A 22287-nucleotide genomic window follows, 5' to 3' on the forward strand; every position below is an offset into this window, starting at 1 on the left:
TGTGTGTACATGATAGCGTTGTCGTGGTATGAAAGCTGACAAGGACAGATATTTGACCCATGACACAAATGCTAATGGTAACACTATTGCATATGTATGCGTGCGTTGTCACGATAGTGAGAGATTAAATTTTATCGAGTACCGAAAAAATTCAAGTGTTATAATGGTGGATATGCGAGAATAACATCACCAGAGAAGCTAGTGTCCAAAGAGAACGCGAACATATAAAAAAAGTCGATGGTGAGGGCTGACTTCCTGCTTAGGCTGCTGGTGGTAGCACGTTACCACTTGATAAATCTTATCACCATCCTCCTAGTATTGGCATTCAATGAAAGGCAAAAATAAGACAGGGGTAATCCCGCGACAACATCATGGAGCACATCTTGTCTACATGTCGAAACTACAGGTTATGTAAAAATAATGTGATAATAGAGAAAGGAATCACAGGCAAAATAAAAAGGGTATTGGCAGACAATATCATTGGGGAATATAAAGATGAATTGATAAAAAAAACAAAGAACCTGAAAAAATTACTTACGCCGTGGTAGTTTACCAACAGATATATTCATTGGACCGGAATCGAAGAAAGTTTTTTCCTGTTAGATACTTTACTGGGTTACTGTTCTTCCCTCCAGAGACTCAATAGGCGTCGAGAGGGTACTCGAGGTAGAAAGAATCTTCATTCCTTGGCTTTGTTAGTCTATAATCGGCAGTGAAGTTGTCAGGATTAAAAAACTGAATAAGGAATGGAGGGACAGAAAATTATAGGAAATCTCGTTACTTTGGAAAATCATTAACTTTAAATGATGATTTTCAAAGATTGTTGGTGACAAAGAAAATCTTCAGTTAGAGAATGATCGATTGATGTTATAGTGAAAAATGAGTCTCCAGCTTTGGAATATTGTCTGACAATTATGTGTCGTGGCCCCAAAACATTTCGTCAATTTTTTCATGTATTAATAGAGACAGAACAAGATAATATTGTATATTTTTTTAAAGTTTACCCGGAGTTTCCATTACTCCTCCCATTTCTCTAGTGATCTAATTGGTGATCAGCTTAAGCGACTTGTGACAGTAAAGGACCATTTAGTTAAACGTAACTCGGTTTCTTTTTTGAAATGAGACAGTCAACAGTGAAAAAATGCTCTACATATATCTACTATGTTTATATATATTTGACAACTTGTCATCCTGTGAGAATTGTACTATTGATGCTGACTATAATGAAAGGTGTAGATTTTGTAATGCATGTAAATTGTATAGAGAATATGCAGTGCAAGTTAAAGACTGTAATTGCTGTCTGGAAGATGTTTGTGACTCTTATTATCTACTAGCTGTTGGGGTGGCGCTTCGCGCCACCCCAACACCTAGTTGGTGGGGGTGCTTCACACACCCCCAAGCCCCCCCGCGCGCGTAAGTCGTTACGCGCCATATTAGTTACGTGCCATTGTAGTCGTGTCCTTGTGTCCCACCTGTGAGTATAGATAAAAGAGAAAAGATTTCTCTTTTCGTTATATATATATATATATATATATATATATATATATATATATATATATATATATATATATATATATATATATATATATATATATATATATATATATATATGTGTGTGTGTGTGTGTTTTTAACTACGTAAAACTTGCGAATATACAACATTCTTCGATGTCCCATTGTCTGTGCATATAAATAGATTGTCAGGTTTACCGACTCTTGAACATGCAACATAAAATTGTCCATGGGAAAAACAATCCGTATTCAGATCTATACCTCATTATTCTAATGATTACCCTTGAGCTTTGTCGATGGTGATTGCTAATCGAACATTCCCTGTGTCCCGGTCGTCATTTATATTCCCAGTATCCCGGTCGTCATTTGTGTCCCAGTGTCCCAGTCTGTAATTTCTCTTTGAGCGTCCCGTTCGTCATTTATGTTCCCTGTGTCTCGGTCGTCATTTGTGTCCCGGTCTGTAATTTATCTTTGAGTGTCCCGGTCGTCATTTATATTCCCTGTGTCCCGGGTTTTAGTTTTCTTTTTCTCCTTTATTTTCTAGTTTTTTCCTTTTTTTTAGTTTTTTTTTCTTTTTCAGTTTTTAGATTTTTTTTAGTTTTTTATTAGTTTTTAGTTTTTTTCTTTTTAGTTTTTTTGTAGTTTTTACCTTTTTTTAGTTTTTTTTTCTTTTTTAGTTTTTAGCTTTTTACCTTTTTTATAGTTTTTTAGTTTTTTTAGTTTTCTTGGTATTTTCTTTTTAGTTTTTTTTGTAGTTTTACCTTTTTTAGTTTTTTTTCTTCTTTTGTATTAATGCTAAGGCCAAGGTTCAAACCTGGAGCCTCTCGGAAAGAGAACCTGAAACATAACGCTTTACCAGCTCAGCTACTTCGGCTTGAACACATTCGTTTTGAGTAGCTTCCTCGGGTGTTGCCATTGTAGGCTCTTCAGTCATTTTACAATTAGAAATTTCTATTTCAACGATCTTCTTACAATTAAAAATTTGTCTTTGAACGATATTCTTAAATACCTGTGTTCTGGTCGTCATTTATATTCCCTGTGTCCCGGTCGTCATTTGTGTCCCGGTATCCCAGTCTGTAATTCCTCTTTGAGTGTCCCGGTCGTCATTTATATTCCCTCTGTCCCGGTCGTCATTTGTGTCCCGGTCTGTAATTTCTCTTTGAGTGTTTTTTCTTTTTAGTTTTTTTTAGTTTTTTACCTTTTCTTTTTTCAGTTTTCTTTTTCTTCTTTATTTTTCAGCGTCACTATGAAATACATATCGCCGAACCTTTGTTTTTTTTTAACTAAAATCTGGTAGGCATTGATGATCTTATCCAAGTCAAAAGCCCAAACCCAATTATCATCGCTATCATTTTCAGTTTTGATATGTTTTGACTCTCGCTGTCCAGGTGGATTTTCATCTAACTTCGCGGTTTTGCGTTCTTTAGCCACAAGCCTGTTTTCTTGCTGTTTTTGTGATTCCTCGGCACGCTTTCTTTTCTTACTTTCTCTATCAGCCCCAAGTTTTTTGGCATAGACTCTTTGAGCAGCTTCCTCGGCTGTTGTCACGATCTTCTTACAATTAAAAATTTGTCTTTGAACGATTTTCTTAAATACTTTTAATGACGTCATCGTCATAACAAACATGACGACAACCAACTTCATGACGACATGATGACATGACGTCACTCGACAGACCCACAGAAAAACAACTTATCTATATATGTAAAAATAAGTTGTCTGTGTGTCTGTGTTTCGAGTGACGTCATGTTTGTGTGTCAACTGACGTCATGTTTGTCGACTGACGAAATTACAGACCAGGACATCGGGACAAAATGACGACCGGGACACCGGGACATATGCAATCCTTGTAAATTACAAAGAGGATATGCAGTACAAATTAAAGAATGTAATTCCTGCCTTGAAGATATACTTGGCTCTCACACTAGAGGCTTCCTATGCTCTAATTGTCACTATGATAAATGTGATCAATGAGAAATACTTACCCTGGTTTGATTGGAAAAATCTTAAACGTGATTTCAATTCATTTTTAAGAAACAGGTATTGTCGTGGTTTTAAATTGTTTTGGGAGGAAGAACCTAGTCTTCGCTTCAATTTTTGGAATAATAAGAGAGTCTGGTTTTTACGACATCGCTGTGACGACCAAGGCTACCATGATTATAAACCTAGTGATTTCCATTTGGCTGTTAAAGAAAGTGATTCTTCACATGAGAATATTGTGTGTGACATTGCTTCAAATAAGCAAATTGAAACAGGTGACTTTGATAATATGAGTCAAAATAGAATTATTGACTTTAGAAAAAGATAAAATAAAAGTAAAGATACATTGTGCTGTAGAAAATGTAACCCTGACTTTGCATGCCAAGATCAGTACAAGCTGAAACCTGATGATCTGCCGTCACTAATCGTTGTGGATGATCACCTATACGTAAAAAAATCAATCCTAAAGACGAAGACAAATACTGTTATTGTACATACATGTTTTATTACTAAGCAAATCAACAAACATTCTTAAAATTTTTATGCTTAGGGCTCTAAAATAAATTTTGGTAGGAAAGGGTATTTTCCACTATGAAGTCGTTCAATCGAGTATTATCTACATAAATGCTGAGAAATTCACTGTAATTATAGCCACGACGTCGAAAAATAAAATATACTAGTGTATGAAAACCACAGCTTTTGGTCGAAAAATTTTGTACTAGGATCTGATTTTGAATCATAGATTTTTCCCATCACTCAAGGAAGTTTTTGATCGGGAGTGTCTAGAATGCATATGGTAGACCAAAAAAGACCGCTACAGTCAATGGCTTACTATTAACAATAGTATTGCTAGCATTATGAATTAGTTCAAGGAAATCCAAGGGTATGCAAAAGGTTTTATATTTGGACGTGTACAGATCTAAATTGAATACATTGATTATTTTATTTGTATTCATGTTGCCAAGTCTAATAGAACACTGCCATCGGGGTATGTTCCCAATAGGTTTCAAATTGTTTGAGCGAGATTAATGCTATTCTCTCCGTCAATGCCTCGGAAAAGGAACACTGTAAATGTACAGTATCCGTTCATACAATACTCATATATTGAGTACCAGACAAGTCCAGTATAATGATTAAATAAAAAAAACAAGTTTTTTTAACTGAAAGTAAGGAGCGACATTAAAACTTAAAACGAACAGAAATTACTTCGTATATGAAAGAGGCTGCTTCCTCATCAACGCCCCGCTCTTTATGCTAAAGTTTGACTCTGTCTATCAATTCTTCTTTTTAAAACAGTAAAAAACTTTAGCGTAAAGAGCGGGGCGTTGATGAGGAAGCAGCCTCTTTCATATACGAAGTAATTTCTGTTCGTTTTAAGTTTTAATGTCGCTCCTTACTTTCAGTTAAAAAAACTTGTTTTTTTTATTTAATTTCTGAACGTTTTTGAATCAATGCATGTTTTGATTTTGGCTCTCCGCAGAGGAATAATTAAAACGAAATTTGCATTTTTTTTTTTTGGCTAAATGGCTTTCTCATAATTTTGATCGAATGATTTTGAGAAAAAAAGAGCGGGGGAGGAAGCCTAGTTGCCCTCCAATTTTTTGGTTAATTAAAAAGGCAACTAGAACTTTTAATTTTTTACGAATATTTTTATTAGTAAGAGATTTACGTAACTTATAAATTAGCTTACGTAAAGAACTTTTGTATTCTCATATTTTTATTACATATATGAGGGGGTTCGCCCCCTTGTCAGATCCTCGCTCTTTACAATAAAAGCTTAAATTTTGTCCCAATTCATTAAGAATGACCCCAGAATCACAAAAGCCGTAGAATAAATAGTTGAAATTACTAAAAATACTTTAACGTAAAGAGCGAGGTATTAGGAGGAGGTGAGCCCCTCAAATGGGTAATAATTTCTGTTTGTTTTAAGTTTTAATGCTGTTCCTTACTTCCAGCTGAAGAAAACTTTTCCTATTTATTTTTTCATTGTTTTTTAAAATATTGCTAGTAAATCCTGCACTCCCTTCATGGAAATTTTCTTACCCCATGACAAATTCTTCGATGGAAAGTTTCCCCAGTATATCCCCCTCTTTTCAACCCCTCCCCCAACCAAAAAATCAACCTGAAAACACCTGTACGCTTCCCAATAACCATTACTATATGTAAGCATTGGTCAAAGTTTGTAACTTGTTGCCCCTCCCATGGGGACTGTGGGGGAGTAAGTCGTCCCTAAAGACATAGTTATAAGGTTTTTCGACTACGCTGAATAAAATGGCTATCTCAGAATTTTGATCCGTTGAGTTTGGTAAAATAATTAGCGTGGGAGGGGGCCTAGGTGCCCTCCAATTTTCTTGGTCACTTAAAAAGGGCACTAGAACTTTTCATTTCCGTTAGAATGAGCCCTCTTGCAACATTCTAGGACAACTGGGTCGATACGATCACCCCTGGGAAAAAGAAAAAAACAAAAAAATAAAAAAACAAAAAAACAAATAAACACGCATCCGTGATCTGCCTTCTGGCAAAAAATACAAAATTCCACATTTTTGTAGATAGGAGCTTGAAACTTCTACAGTAGGGTTCTCTGATACGCTGAATCTGATGGTGTGATTTTCGTTAAGATTCTATGACTTCTAGGGGGCGTTTCCCCCTATTTTCTAAAATAACGCAAATTTTCTCAGGCTCGTAACTTTTGATGGGTAAGACTAAACTTGATGAAACTTATATATTTAAAATCAGCATTAAAATGCGATTCTTTTGATGTAGGTATTGGTATCAAAATTCCATTTTTTAGAGTTTTGGTTACTATTGAGCCGGGTCGCTCCTTACTACAGTTCGTTACCACGAACTGTTTGATACCATGAGTTTTACCAAACATTGTATCGGCTATACCATTTTCAAACAGTTGCGAATCTTGATCTAGGGATTACTTTGTCTATTCATTAAAGAGCTTGTAGGATTTATCAAAGAATAAATCATAGAGTGGAATTCAATTTACCTTACACACAAAAGAGGATGGCCTAACATTTTAAATTCGGGTGGTGAATTTTTCCGCGGTCCTATAGCTGTAGCACTTTACAAAAGCCAAAGCAAGTTTCGACGAAATTTCACCGTTGATAAATGAAGAGTCGGTGTCGGTACGGGAACCTCTAGCAATACGATGTTGATTTGTGATTGTGTGCGGAACGAGCAGTTTGATATTATTTTCAATAGCTATTAATTTTTCAATTACCACAGCAACAGAACTCATAACCTTTTGTTTTTGTACATGAAGTATTGCAAAAGTGGCAGGTACTGTTGCATCAGGCGCAGTGGCAAGTACCTTTCACAAAATAAAATTAGACGGGGGTAAGTTGTAACTTTATGTCAATCTGAACATTGGGAGACATCCCTTTTGGTATATAAATAATTTCATTCTTTGTTTTCTTAACTCAGTGTAAATCCCTAGTTTTTGCCTCTCTAAGTATATTGATAGTGTCAGTGTTGTTCCTTTTATATTCAAATACAATAGCTAAGTCCCTCAATTTCTTGCAGAAATTTTGAATTACAAGCATAAATTGTATTTAACTCGTATAATTTGACATATTGTCACTAGTGCTCACCAATGTTCCTTTTATGTAGATTGCGGATAGAAATATTCATAGTAATCATGTTTTACACTCACATCAACACTTTCTGCATTGGAAAGATTCAATGATGGGGTGACTGAGGAATGGGACTCTTTGTGTGGTAAATAGGTCATTTGTCTAAGAAAAGAAATCCCTTTTCTGTCTAACAATTTTTTCTCTTGTTTCTTTTTCTTCTTTGAGCGGTGAGGTGTTTCTTGACATTTTTAAACCTTTTTCACTTCGTTGTAATTTCCATCTCTCGATGAGAGATCGCGCTAGAACTGACATTTTGTGATACATTTCTTTAAAATACTTCCCAAAGGCCCAATCTTGTAGTGTAGAGGACGTAAAATCAAGGGTAACCGAAGTAATATATTTTTTTTTATCTGGGGTTGTACAGAGCGAAACAGCGTGGAAAACCAATTGCCAAGACCGTAGCCCGACAATGATGAGCGAGCTTTGTAATAGTCCATTCCATGACTCTTGGTTATGGTCTAAGAGTAGTATCATAGCAATCAGTACCAGGACATATAAATATATTTGTTCTATTTGTCATCTCGTAATTGAATGGGACGAAAATGACATGTAAACACAGCCAAACTTTTTGTTCATACTAAAGGATCCTCTAATTCATTTCTTAATGTTAGCTGACAGAGTTCTAAATATGAAGTGTTTACAGGAATATATTGAAGGTGCTATATATTGTAGTGGTGAATGTGTTCGATTGGGGATTTTTCGTTCAAGAACATGTAGGAGGGGGACATTGCTATTATCAAATCTTGATGTTTCAACAAAAGACGCTTAAAGAAATATATAATTGTCTGATGAGAAGCCAGGTAGGTAATCGGTAAAAAACAACAAGTTCCATCCTACTGATAGTCCCGGCACTTTTACTATTGGTTATATTCTGTTTAAAACCAAAAAAATGTCTCAAATTATTTTTGAGATGAGTCATTTCATTCTTAATGGTGGATCTAATGTAAACCCTACCATTTTTATGGCACTTGGTATTAACCAAGTGACATATAGCAGTCGCCAATTCTGTCGGTCTGTCGGTCTGTCTGTCGGTCTGTCGGTCTGTCTGTCGGTCTGTCTGTCGGTCCCGGTTTTGCTACTTTAGGCACTTCCAGGTAAGCTAGGACGATGAAATTTGGCAAGCGTATCAGGGACCGGACCAGATTAAATTAGAAATAGTCGTTTTCCCGATTTGACCATCTGGGGGGGAGTGGGGGCCCGGTTAATTCGCAAAAAATAGAAAAAATGAAGTATTTTTAACTTATCAGCGGGTATTTGGATCTTAATGAAATTTGATGTTTGGAATGATATTGTGTCTTAGAGCTCTTATTTTTAATCCCGACCGGATCTGATGACATTGGGGGGAGTTGGAGGGGGAAAACCTAAAGTCCCGGTTTTGCTACTTTAGGCACTTCCAGGTAAGCTAGGACGATGAAATTTGGCAAGCGTATCAGGGACCGGACCAGATTAAATTAGAAATAGTCGTTTTCCCGATTTGACCATCTGGGGGGGGGAGAAGGGGCCGGTTAATTCGGAAAAATAGAAAAAATGAAGTATTTTTAACTTATGAGCGGGTGATTGGATCTTAATGAAATTTGATGTTTGGAATGATATTGTGTCTCAGAGCTCTTATTTTAAATCCCGACTGGGTCTGATGACATTGGGGGGAGTTGGAGGGGGGAAACCTAAAATCTTGGAAAACACTTAGAGTAGAGGGATCGGGATGAAACTTGATGGGAAAAATAAGCGCAAGTCCCAGATACATGATTGACATAATCGGAACTTATTTGCTCTCTTTGGGGTAGTTGGGAGGGGGGAGTAAGTCTTAAAAATTAGAAAAATGAGGTATTTTCAACTTACGAACGGGTGATCGGATCTCAATGAAATTTGATGTTTAGAAGGATATCGTGTCTTAGAGCTCTTATTTTAAATCCCGACCGGATCTGGTGATGGGGGCGGGGAGTTGGGAGGGGGAAACCTAAAACTTGGAAAACACTTAGAGTGGAGGGATCGGGATGAAACATGGTGGGAAAAATAAACACAAGTCCTAGATAGATGATTGACATAAACGGAACGGATCCGCTCTCTTTTGGGTAGTTGGGGGGGGGGGTTAATTCTGAAAAATTAGAAAAAATGAGGTATTTTTAACTTACGAATGGGTGATTGGATCTCCATGAAATTTGATTTTTAGAAGGATATCGTGGCTCAAAGCTCTTATTTTAAATCCTGACCGGATCTGGTGACATTGGGGGAAGTTTGGGGTGGGGAGACCTAAAATGATGGGAAACCCTTAGATTGGAAGGACTGGGATGAAACTTGGTTGGAAAAATAAGCAAAAGTCTTGCATACGTAATTTACATAATTGGAACGGATCCGCTCAATTGCGGGGGGGGGGTAATTCTGAAAAATAAGAAAAATAACGTATTTTTAACTTACGAAGGAGTGATCGGATCTTCATGAAACTTCATATTTAGAAGGACCTCGTAACTCTGATATCTTATTTTAAATCTCAACCGGATCAAACGTAATTGGGGGGGGGGCAGTTGGGGGGACCGGAAATCTTAGAAAATACTTAAAGCGGTGAGATCAGGATGAAACTGGATGGGAAGAATAGAAACCTGTCTAAGATACGTGACTGACATAACTGGACCGGATCTGCTCTCTTTGGTGGAATTGGGAGGGGGGAGGTAATTTTGAAAATTGAGGTATTTGTAACTTACGAAAGGGTGACCAGATCTTAATGAAATTTGATATTTAGAAGGATCTTGTGCTATAAAGTTTAACTTTAGGTTCTGACCTTCTCACAAGTGCCAAATGAGCTCTTGGCTCTTGGCTCTTCCGACCTCGTCCAAATGAGCTCTTGGCTCTTCCGACCTCGTACCATATGAGCTCTCGGCTCTTCCGACCTCGTCACAAGTGCCATATGAGCTCTTAGCTCTTGTTATTGAATAGTTAAAGTGGAATACATCATTCTTACAATCAGAGTTTCTTCTATTAATTGCACGACACAAATAATTCACGCTACCAAATTCTTTGTATTTTAGGGTGAGATGTGGGTATAAATCAGATTTAAATGATTTTATACTTTCCTCTTCCTCACCATACACTCGCAATCGTTTGGTTTAACTTTTATCTCATATACACGATCTTATATCAGGATAATTAATCAACAACAATCAACGGATGATAACAATCAACAAAATCAACTTCCTACTTTTCCATCGAATTTGACGGTGGAGGAGATTTGTGTCAAAAAATCACTTGCTTTATTCAAATCATCGTAGAGGGGATCAGAGACATTGAACATGAATGTCACATAGAAATCACTGGGCATTAAGAACGTTTTCAGCGGCAATCCAAGAATCAAAATTTAAAGTTGAATCCTAGCCAACGAAAAAAGCAATTGTCTTTCCCCAGTGAGTTCGACACTTTAGTATCTTTTGAATCTGATACATTCCATTGTTTTTAACTTTGTTTAATCCATACCCTTAGAAAGCGCCAAGAATCTATTCATCTTTCATATATCGTAGACGATACGTTACAGATGTAGTGTCTAAGACTTTTGACACTTTAAAAAGCGGACGGGACCATAAATAATTTCCCCTTTCCAAAAAACAACTAGTTTGACTGATTCTAACTGTATCACTAACATTGAATTTCTTAATATTTACTTTCAATTAGGAATATTGTTTGGAATATTGTTTAATAAAATGTCAAGTGTATCAGGGTCTCCTCGATGAACTTTCAGAGGACTAAGATTAGACAGGGATGGATGAAGAAGCTGATTATAAATCAACATAATTTTATCTAAATCATGAATGAAATCAAAATTATTTTTCAGTGTACAATATCTCGAGATTAAAAGTCGAATGCTGCTTATCAATCTTTCAGCCAATACTGCCTTTATTGGTCTATGACTATGAAATAGCATTGTATCAGATTTAATGATGATTTATTTAGCGCGATTGACAAAGTTAAGAAAAGTGGAAATGAAAAGATGAATGAAAAAAAGAGACAAAATATGCAGATTCAGCCTGCAGTGGCAAAAAATAAAAAAAAAACTAGGAGAACTACAAAATTACAAGAAGAAAAAAGAACTAAAGGGGGGACAAAGAGGTCCAAGACCCAGTGGGAAAATTACAAAACTACAAAAAGACGAAAAGTTTAGGAGGGAGGAGAAGGCTTATGAGCCATCATGAGAAACTACAGATAATCATGAAATAGAATCGACTGAACTACAATGGGTTACGGAAAGATTGGGAGGTACTGAATGTTAGGTTAAAGATATTTGGGAAGGAATCTGAGACTGGTCGTATCAACTCAAAGGAAGTTTTGATCTTTTATGAGGGGAAGGAATCCCTTGGGGAAGATCCCTTGCGGGAAGAGTTGAAAGACTGCATTTACATCAATACACAACGTTGGGTAAGTTGTGATCCCTTTACCGAGGCCTTGCCTTTCTAGTATTCAATTGACATCGCCGTTTGTTCTTCATACAATTGTATTAGGGGATGAGACCCAGAAAAAATTGATTCATGGCTCGCTCAGATTTTTACCTTGTTTCCTGAACCCCTATCGTTTTCACTGGCCTTTGTAGTTTCGGACATTCATGACTTCAAATCATGCCAATGGGTAATTCAGTTTTTAATTACGATGTGGTCTTGTTTCCACCACTGGATATTAAGAGGCTAAACAAGCCAATTTTTCTTGATGGCTGGCATCATTGAAATTGGCAGAACGTAATTCTACGCTTCTCCTAAGTCTAAATTTCGTGAGAGCGAGAAATTTTTAGATTTAATCATGCTTAGCACGATTAAGTTCTATAAATCGCATGGACTCTCCCTTCTTAAAAATTCCAGGCTGGATGAAGAGGGGTGTACTGACAATAGCTTTGGTTGGTTGGACAGAGATACTGAATGGCAATGGAACTAAGCCAAGCGGATGGTATAGTCGCGGATCCATAAGCCAACGGGTAGCTATAGTGGAGAGATACAAAGAAAGAAAGAAGATAAGACAAATAGGTTTCGTGGTTTTGAAGTTGCTGTTATTTATTTTATGTTTGTGATTTTATGTGGCGCACGAGGCTCCAGCCAATCTACTGGATTAGCGGCCGTTTATCTTAGGAGGGAGGTATCAGAATCTCCAGTTCTTGTTTTTAAGATAAATGTCCTTTCTTTTTCTTTTTCTTTGGATCTGTTGATTATCCCCTTTTCTTTGCATGGTAATCTGTAATTTCCTCTTGGTAATAGTAGCGGCATTTTTTTCTTGATTGTGTAGACAGTTAAATTCATAAATTGTTACAGCGTAATTACAAGGTTGACTCACCCTGGTTAAGAAAATATTTTTGTACAGCAATTCTGGTCGAAACTGACGGGGAGGGAAAAGGGGAATAAGTTAATTCATTTGAGCTGGACTTTGCACCCGATAAGGGTTTGGATTGGCTGGAACCGACACGCTGCACCCAGATGACTTTGCTGGTCCAGGGGCAAGGAGAGTTTTGTTCTTATGTTGATTCCGAAGTGAATATAGTAAGGTTTATTTTATACCCTTGATTTTTTTTTGATAAGCCTAGGCAGGGCCTGTAGCCTGTAGCCTTGGTGTAGGAAGCTATCCTATACTAGCTAGAGATATAAGTGGTGACTCAGGTTGTGGCACCCTTGGCCTAGAGATTGGCCCGTTTGACCGTTACCATGCCCTGGAACAGGATATACCGCAATAGGGTGTTACTATACGCTATATATACATTACGGTAGTGGCAGCCGCGAGACTTCCCGCGCCAAAAATATACATATTATATCTCTTTCCAGTCTGAATGACTCTATTGTCAGAAAGCAAGTAATACCGTTACGCTACAGTACAACGGTGTTTTTGAAGATTAGTTCAACTAGAAGACGTTACGAAGATTCGATTGACTTTGAGGTAAGGTATATTATGATTGTCATAGGTGAGGTAAAGTTTAACGTGGACAAAAGTAACACAGAAGGCTTTCTTTTTGAGGTACATTATTCATTGGGTGAAGACTATTATTTTTCCCAGAGCAACTTGATATGGAAGGGGTGGTCGTGTAGACTTCAAAGCGGGCTCGTTTAATACATCAAGAACTTTCAAGAAATTGAAAGTTCCGGCGGTTGTTTTTAAGTTAGCCGTAATTGGATGGAAATCAGCCCCCCTCCTATGCTATAAGGCTTTTTATTGGAAAAAAAATTGTTTGATCCTGGGTCTCCAAAAAGAACAAGGATTTTAAAGTGAAATGAGAGGCAACGCTATAGCGTTGCCTATATTAAAGGGCAAACGGCTCCAATGTTCTATTATTATTATTTATTTATTTTTCTTCCCAGAAACCCTTCATATGGAAGGGATCGTGGTATAAACTTTGTAGGGGGTTCATTCGATTGGAAATCGGAAGTTCTAGTGCCCTTTTTAAGAGTCAAAAGTGATCGAAGCAGCCCCCCCCCATGCCTTTTTTCCCAAATCCATCCGATAAAATTTTGTGATGGCCATTTTGTTAAGAATAGTTCAAGGGTCAGATAACAAAAACTCCGGTGTCGATACAACCCCAAGGGCCCAGGGGCAGGTATCCTAAGTTATGACCTGGGGGCATATGTGGCTGTTATGGAAGGCGTGTTAGTAAAAACTTTATAAAGGGATCATTTGATTGGATATGGAAAGTTCTAGTTTACTTTTTAAGAGTCAAAAGAGATCAAAGGGTAACTAGCCCCTTTCGCTCTTTTTTCCCCAAAACCACCCAATACAAATTTTGAGATAGCTATTTTTTTTTAAATAGTTCAAAAATTAGATGACAACAACTCCGGTGTCGACAACCCCCCCCCCCCCCCAGGACCCGCGGGGTAGGCCTTTTAAATTATATCCTGGGGGCGTATATGGTTCTTATGACAGCGATGCTCGTATAAACTTCAGAGAGAGGTTATTTGATTGAAAATTGAGAATTCTAGTTCACTTTTTAAGAATCAAAAGAGATTCGAGAGTAATTAGCCCCCCCCCACTCTTTTCCCCAAAACCCATCCGATGAAATTTTGCGGAAGTCATTTTGTTAAAAATAGTTCAAAGGTCAAATAAGAAAGACTTCTTTGTCGAAGCAGCCCCCCAGGGCTCGGGGGCAGGCGTTGTAAGTTATGCTCTGGGGTTATATACGATTCTTATGGAAGGGATGCTCGTATAAACCATCAAGAGGGCTCGTTTGATTGGAAATTGAAAGATCTAGTTCACTTTTTAAGAGTCAAAAGAGATCGGATGGCATCTAGCCCCCCTTCAAGCCCTATTTTCCTCAAACCCATCCGATAAAACTTTGAGACAGCCATTTTTTAGATGGTTCAAAGATCGTATAACGAAAACTCCGGGATCGATACAATCTCTCAGGCCCGGGGGCAAGCGTTGTAAGTTATACCTGGGGCATATATGGTTGTTATGGAAGGAATAATTGTATAAGCTTCAGAAAGGGCTCATTTGATTGTAAATTGAAAGTTCTAGTTCAGTTTTAAGAGTTAAAAGAGATAGGAGGGCAACTAGCCCCCTTCCTAGGCCCCTTTTCACACAAATACATCCGACAAAAATGTTGAGATAGCCATTTTGTTAAAATTAGTTCATAGGTCAGATAGCAAAAACTTCAGTGTCGACAAACCCCCCAGAGCCCGGGGGTATGCGTTGGAAGTTATGCTCTGGGAGCATATATATATATATTTTTTTTTTATGGAAGGGATGCTCGTATAAATTTCATAGAAGACACATTTGATTGAAAATTGAAAATTTTATTTCACTTGTTAAAAGTCAAAAGAGATCCGAAGGAAACTAGCCCCACCCTTAGCCCTTTTTCCCTAAATCCATCCAATAAAAATTTTGAGATATCCTTTTTTTAAAAATAGTTAAAACATCAGATATAGAAACTCCGGGGTTGACACAACCCCCCAAAGTCCATGGGCTAGTGTTTCAAATTATGCCCCGGAGTCGTGTAAGGTTTTTATGTAAGGGGTGGTCGCATAAACTTTGAAAGTGGCTCATTTGATTAGAAATTGAATGTTCTATCTACCTTACTATGAGTCAAAAGTTAATGGAGGGCATCTACTCCCGCCCCCTCTTGACACAAACACCCTCTTTTCCCCAAATGCATCAAATGGAAATTTTGAGATAGTCGGTTTGTTTGAAAGGGTCGAATGTTAAGATAAAAAAAAACTTCGTTCTCAGGATACCCCCCTCCCCAAAGCCACGGGAAGGGTTGTAATTTATGCCGTGGGAGAACATAGGCTTTTTATTGAAGAGGTGGTCGTATGAACTTTGGAGGGGACTCAAATGATTAGAAATTGAAAGTTTTAATTCACCTTTTAAGAGTCAAAAGTGATTCGATGGCGACTAAGCCCCCTTCCTCCCAGTCTTCTTTTCCCCAAACGCGTCCAATTGAATTTTTTATGTGGCCATTTTGTTCAAAATTCACCAAAATTAATATAACAAAAACTCCAAGGATAAAACAGCCCCCACAGAATCCGGGGGCAAGTGTTATAAAATGTACCAAGGGGGCATATAAGGTTTTTATGGAAGGGATGGCCTGTATAAACTTTGGAAGAGGCCTATTTATTGTACATAGGAATTTATAATGCCCTTCTCAAGATTCAAAAGTGATTGGAGGGCAACAAGCCCCCCTCCCTCGAGGCCCTTATCCCCCAAATGCATCCAATCAAAATTTCACCAAAATTTCAAAATTTTAAAATATTCTCACTTCCGTGACATTATATGGCTGACCCAGCCCCTAGCACGCAATTCCAAAGGGGGAGGGTTGTTATTAGAGACAAAATTAACCCATATTCAAACTTATTTTTGAAGGCTTTTAATGAAAATACCTGGTTTCTCTGAGCCAAGACCATACACACCCTTTTGACAAGCGCACATTTGAATAGTATTTTCTCTTCAAATTTCACATAATATTGTTAGAGGTAAATTTAAGCTATATTTTGAGTTATTTCTGAGAGATCTTAATGAAAATGCCACGTTTCTTTGAGCCAAGACTATGCATATTCACGTTCTGCAAAATTAGTTCCATTTTTTTTATTATAATAATTATGAGAACAGAATTAAAAGACAAGTCAGAATTGGATCAAGGATTGGTTGTTAGACAGAAGTCGTCTTCAGGGAGTAGCGGTTATGTACTACTAATGTATGGTGTCTTCACTACAAACAAGAGTATAGCTACTGTCCGTTTCTCTAACGATAAAGGTATCATTCTCTTACTTAAGTGGCTACGTTAGTTTCCCTTTTTCTATTAGACTATAATAATTGGGAGAACAGGATTCAAACAAAATGAGAATTGGATTAAGGTTCGGTAGTTAGACCGCGATAGTTTTCAGAGAGTAGGGGCTATGTACTTCTACTGAATAGTGTCTTCACTACAAACAAGAGTTTGGCTACTGCACATTTCTCTAACGGTAAAAGTATAAGACCTACTTGGGATTTGGCACTTTACTAAAAGGAATTATATTACAAATGTGTTCTTTTGTTCTTATTATAACATTGAAAATAAAATAAAAATTGCAGTGAAACGAGACCAGGATTTGCCAATAGGCCCTGCGGCTTTCACTATTCCCGAAGTTTTAGGGATTTCCCCGAAAATCTTGCAAAAACGGAGCGGCAAAAACGCTTGGGCCTAGAGGGCTCAAAGTTTTAAATCCGGCTTAGATAAAACAAAATCTTGAGCTGGTGACCTTTTAGCAATTAATATCATTATATATTCAATATTCTGTTTAATTTATTAGTTCTTACGATAGCTGTTAATTTATTTTGGAATAAAAAAATATTTCGAAATAAGAAATTTCAAACAGGGAAAAGCGCTAATGACGCAGTAGGTTTTAGACTTTTACAGTAAAAGGAGGCAAAACATAAACTCTTCTTTCTACAGATTTTGTTCGTTTTAAGCTTTATTTGCATATTCAAGAAGCTTTACTCGTTTTAAGATTTATTTATTCGTTTGTATTAGTACCGGTTGTATTTTTTTTGCTATGATTGTTTATTTAATTTCTGTTCCTTTTGGGTTTCATTTATTTTTTAATAGTAATTTCTGGTTGTTTTGAGTTTGAGCTATTGTAGATTTCTATTTCTTCTGGTCTTAAGTTTAATATGGCTTTTACTTTTCTTTAGAAAACTTCTTTATCGGAAAGTTTTCTTTAAATTAATTCTTAGGAAATATCGCGGGGGATGTGGAATACTATCAAAACCCGCTACATGCATGCTGGTTTTCAAAAAGTGTATCAACAATTTCTAAGGAAGAACTGAGGGTACTAAATTGAATTAAATATTGAGAGGGATTTTGAAGAGTGATTGGAGGGCAGCCAGACCTCCTAGCGCTTTTTAAAAGCCCCTACCCTAAATAATCATCGAAATTTTGAAAAAAAACATTTTGCTCAACATAGTCAAAAGATCAAAAAAATATGCCTCCAGGTACGCCACCCCCCTCACAATTGTAAGACAAGGATTACAAATTATGCAATTTGCCAGTTGTTTACATGCAAGATTTATCATTAGGAAGAGGATGAGTGTTTGATATTGGGAGGTTCCAAAAAGGCGAAACTTCGTAGAATATTGAGGGGTATATTACACTAAATCAAAAGAAACCATGCCCATCCAGTTTATCATAAAGGCGTATCTGCAATACTTCAATAACAGACGAGGGTATAAAGCTGAAATTTTGAGGGTATGTCGAGGGGATGCTCAAAAGGTATTGAGGGATAATCACACCACCTCTCATGCCCTTATTTGCTGCCCTTTTCCAAAAAACATCCGATAAAATTTCGGAAATACCCATCTTGTTGAAATAACTAAAGGTCAAAAGATCAAATAACTATACCTCTGGGGAAAACATAACTTCCCCCACCCAAACCTGGTGCTATGGTTGTAAACTATTCAATTTACCCGTTGCTTATGTATAAGGTTGGTTAATGAGAAAATAGGCATGTTTGTTCTTAGGTCTCCAAAAAGGCTTAGGATATCAAGATGGAACTTCCAGGAAATGTTGAGACGGATGTCTAACAAAATCAAACACGCTACATGCAAAATGTTTGTCAAAGGAGTGTATTGTCAATATCTAAGGAATGGCTGAGGTTATTAAGTTGAAAATCACGGCAGGTTTAGGGGAGTTTTGAAGAATGATCAAAGGGTAACCAGCTCCCTTGCCGCTTAGCCCCCCCCCCCCCAGCACCGATAGAAATTCTGAGAAGCCACTACGTTCAAAATAATCAAAAGGTCTAACAATTGTGCCTCCGGGGATGCCATGGCCCCAGAGCCCCAGGACAACGGATATAAATTATGAAATTTGTCCATTTTTCACATGCAGGATTTATCGTTGGGGAAGGGCAAAAGTTTGATCATGTGTGCTTCCAAAAAGGGCTAGTGTGACTGCAATTGCGACTTGTTCGGACTGTGACATTGACTACTGGCTACTGCACCAACTTGAGACTATGACTGCGGCTTCTTGCGACCGTGACTACTTCAACTTGTGACGACCTTCAGGAAATTTTGATGGGGGTGTTGAAAAAAATTAAAACGCATTATATGCATGTTGAATGTCAAAAGGGTGCATCAACAATATCTCTGGAGCAACTAAGGGTAAAGTTGAAACTTTCAGGGCATGGTTAAAAGTGCTTGGAAGTGCTTCAAGATCAGTCAAAAATATGAGATAACCACTTCGCTCAAAATAGTCAAAATATCAAATAACCATCCCTCTGAGGATGCCATTTCCCCCGCAACTATCGGGGAAACGGCTATAAATTATACAACTTGACCGTGCTTTACGTACAGTAAGGGAGGAGGATGTTTGCTCGTAGTGTGTTTGTAGAAAGGACTAAGAGTATTAAAGTGAAACTATAAAGAATGTTGAGTGGGGGTATTAAACTAATTCAAAAGAAACTACGTGCATCCAAGTTATCAAAAGAGTGTATCTGCCATAACTTAGGAACAGCTAAGGGTATTAACTTAAAAACCTTCAGGGCCTCTATTACTAATACTACTGTTACTGCTACTGCGAGTACTTGTGACTACGACTATGACTACTTGCAACTTCGTCTACGGCTACTTATCACTGGGACTGCGACTAATTGCGACCGTGACTACATGCTACTATGATTACTAGTGACTGCGACTACTAAAAAGTGCAATTACTTGCCACTGCGGCTACTTGCGACTCTGACAACTTATGATTGCGACTGCAACTACTTGCGAATGTGAATATGAAAGCAACTCAGCTGCTACTGTAACTACTTGTGACTGTGACTACTTACATGCGACTGTGAGTACGAAGTACTACTTGTGACTACGAATGTTACAGCTTGGGACTGCAACTACTACTACTTACAACTTTGACTACTAGAATTAGTACCGATACTGCTACTGCGATTGAGATTGCAAGTACTACTGCAACTTCTTCTGTCACAGCTAGAACTATTGAACTAAATCAAAAGAGTTTAATGCCACCCTGCTTATCAAAATTAGAAGAGTTTAACTTTATCCTGCTTTTCAAAATGTTAGTTCAGCTATAGCCGTCACAACAATGATGATCAAAACTTAATTCCGTTGGGATTACAACAGAAGAGAGCATTAGATATCAGCCACAACTGGGATTAAAAATGTTTAATAGCCTTTAGCTTAAATATTACCTGGCTAGCGCTAGAGCCTGATCAGACGAGAAATATAAAAGCCATAGCGTATACAATCTTGTGCAGCTATGGAGACCTATGCTACTGACTATGCTAATGACTGAGAAATACGAGCTTCATTTCATGCTTTAGATAATCTTTGCATCAATTATTATGATTTTTATCAGAGGTGGCGGTCATTGATTGGCTATAAGTTACCGACATAGGTGATTATATAGGGCTTTTTGTCGGATCTGCCATTGAGCCTCTTTGGAGGTATATGATAATGTATTCTCTTTTATTTTTTAAATTATTTATTGATTTGTTGTTGGTTGAATAAGTAAATCTGTACGTAGATAAAATATAGACTTGTGTACTGTTTACCAAATAGACGCTATATTATTTAGCTGTTGTACTATTAGTGATTGGCTGTGAGCTACTGAAATAAGTAATAGTATAGAGCCTTGCGAGGGATCAGTTATAGAGCGTTGTGTGGTGTATACGGAGATGTATTTGCTTCACATATTTTTAATTTATTGCCGAATTTTTGTTTGTTGATTAAATCTGTATATCTATCTATAGGTTAATATAATTTTGTGTGTTACTTACCAAACATAAATTGCACTACATATATACGCACTTCATCTCTTACAGATATTTTCTTTTATATCCTTGAACAAATACCATCACTCTTTTAACGTTAAATATATTATTTTGGCTTTTCAGTTAAGTTATGACACACCCTTTTGTTTAAAGGGTGCCTCTGTGGGTGTCATAGGGTTTTTCCAGCCCTACAATGATGCTGGACGTGATGATTCCATAGGTAATTTGACCTATTATAAAAGTGCTATGAAATAGCCATTTATGCTTTTATTTATTAATGTTTTTTCTTTTGATAAGAAATTCTTTTTGAAAGAGGACTTTGAGAGAGATCGTAATGAAGCTTTAATGAGGCTATAGATAGTTAAAAGGGATACACCGCTTTGTTTTTGGGCACGAGGATATATAACGCTAGTATTTGTCTAATTGAAATTGCAAATATATTTTCCAGGTAATTGAACTGAACTACGAAGATAAGGATGGAAAGGTTCACGAGCCGGTGCAGGGATCAAAAGGATGGTACATTTCAGAACATTGCTTATGGGACTAAAAGTTTTGTAAGCTCTGTGCTTACTTCAGTTTTTTCTAACTTATAAATTAATTACAGTGGCAATCAGTGTACATTTATTGTGTATTCAAATTTCGTCGGTAAAGCAAAATTATATTAATATAATTATATTAAAGTAATAATTAAACAATCATGTATTTTATTTTAATTTTTTAGTTTGAAAGTAGTAAAGAAAAACTGCTGGCTAGAATATAGGATTACAATCTGTACCAGATATACTTTAAATGTCAATAGCTTCGGTCCTATTGCACAAAACTGCTTTTTCTTGCAAAAACAGCCTTTTTGAGATACCTGTCAGCTTTTTTTTGCAAGTTCATGCAGCATGACGGTTCAAGACAACGTTGAGCCTTTGCGAAATACATCCTGAAATGATTATATCCGAAAAGCCGTCGAGCTCTTTCTTAGTCGGAGCCTAGTAAAGAACGATGATATTTTTAATTACTCTTGAGCTTAAATTTTCTCGGATTCTATTATATACGGGTGGTGCTTCACCCCCAATTTCTCGTGATAATCATAAATCACCGTCAGCTTCCTCAGCTGGCATAATTTTGATTTCAAGTACTCTGGTAATTCCTGAAATCAATGGTACTTCAGTGCTACCTGGCGTCAATAGTACTTGTTGCTAGCTCTGAAGCCAGCAAAGAGTGATTTACTAGGAATTTACCACGATGTCAAGACTTGTTCGTTGCTCCATTTATACCTGTGTTTGTTCCTATGTTCCTATCTGCCTGTGTTCTTTTTTTCTTCTTTTGTTCCTGTTTTGCTTCAGCGTTTGCTAGTGTACTTGTTCTAGTCCTTGTCACTGTGTTCCTTGCTCCATTTTTCTTTTATCTTTTCTTTTTCTTATTCCCGTGTTTGATGTTTTTGTTCCTCTTTTCTTAGTTTCAATAGACTTCGACAGTGGTCGAATAAGATCATACAAACTGTTAACTATATTGTCATGAAAAGTACCTTTGACAGTCGGGTTATTTTGTTGACTAAAATTTTAAAATAAAGGTCAAGAATGAACTACGTTTTGGTGATCCGTATAATCAAAACTGTGCTGATGATTGTTTGATAAATTTATCCAGGTACTCTTAGGCCTATATAGGAATGGTACACCCGCCTAAATTTTCTCTGATGTTGATTGTACCTCAGTACAAGCTTTTTGATCTTGGAATCATTTTGATTTCAGCTACTTTGGTAATACCTGAAGCGTATGGTACTTCAGTGCTAGCCGGTGTCCACGGTGCTTCTTTTCTTTAATGGGCTTTTTATTAAAATAGTATCGGTCAATACCCTTGCTGCTCCCACTTTTGTTTTTTACCTACAAAAGATTGATATAGACCTAGAGTGACAATTTTTATTTTTTTACTTTTATCATTTCATTATTATTTATTATT

The 22287-nt window shown here is 37.0% G+C and overlaps 1 protein-coding gene across 2 annotated transcripts in view; it reads left to right on the top strand.

Annotated features, from left to right (window-relative positions):
• The window catches only part of LOC136041424 (uncharacterized), a 54759-nt gene extending 33724 nt beyond the window's left edge, over nt 1–21035 (top strand). For both annotated transcript variants that reach the window (XM_065726096.1, XM_065726102.1), the window contains 2 exons: nt 12916–13027; nt 20789–21035. In XM_065726096.1, coding sequence (XP_065582168.1) covers nt 12916–13027; nt 20789–20887 — 211 coding nt within the window. In that variant the 3' untranslated portion in view covers nt 20888–21035. The remainder of the gene's footprint in view (nt 1–12915; nt 13028–20788) is intronic.
• The last annotated feature ends 1252 nt before the right edge of the window (nt 21036–22287 follow it).

The sequence above is a fragment of the Artemia franciscana genome, chromosome 2 (genome assembly GCF_032884065.1).
Source record: "Artemia franciscana chromosome 2, ASM3288406v1, whole genome shotgun sequence".
NCBI classification, from domain to species: Eukaryota; Metazoa; Arthropoda; class Branchiopoda; order Anostraca; family Artemiidae; genus Artemia; species Artemia franciscana.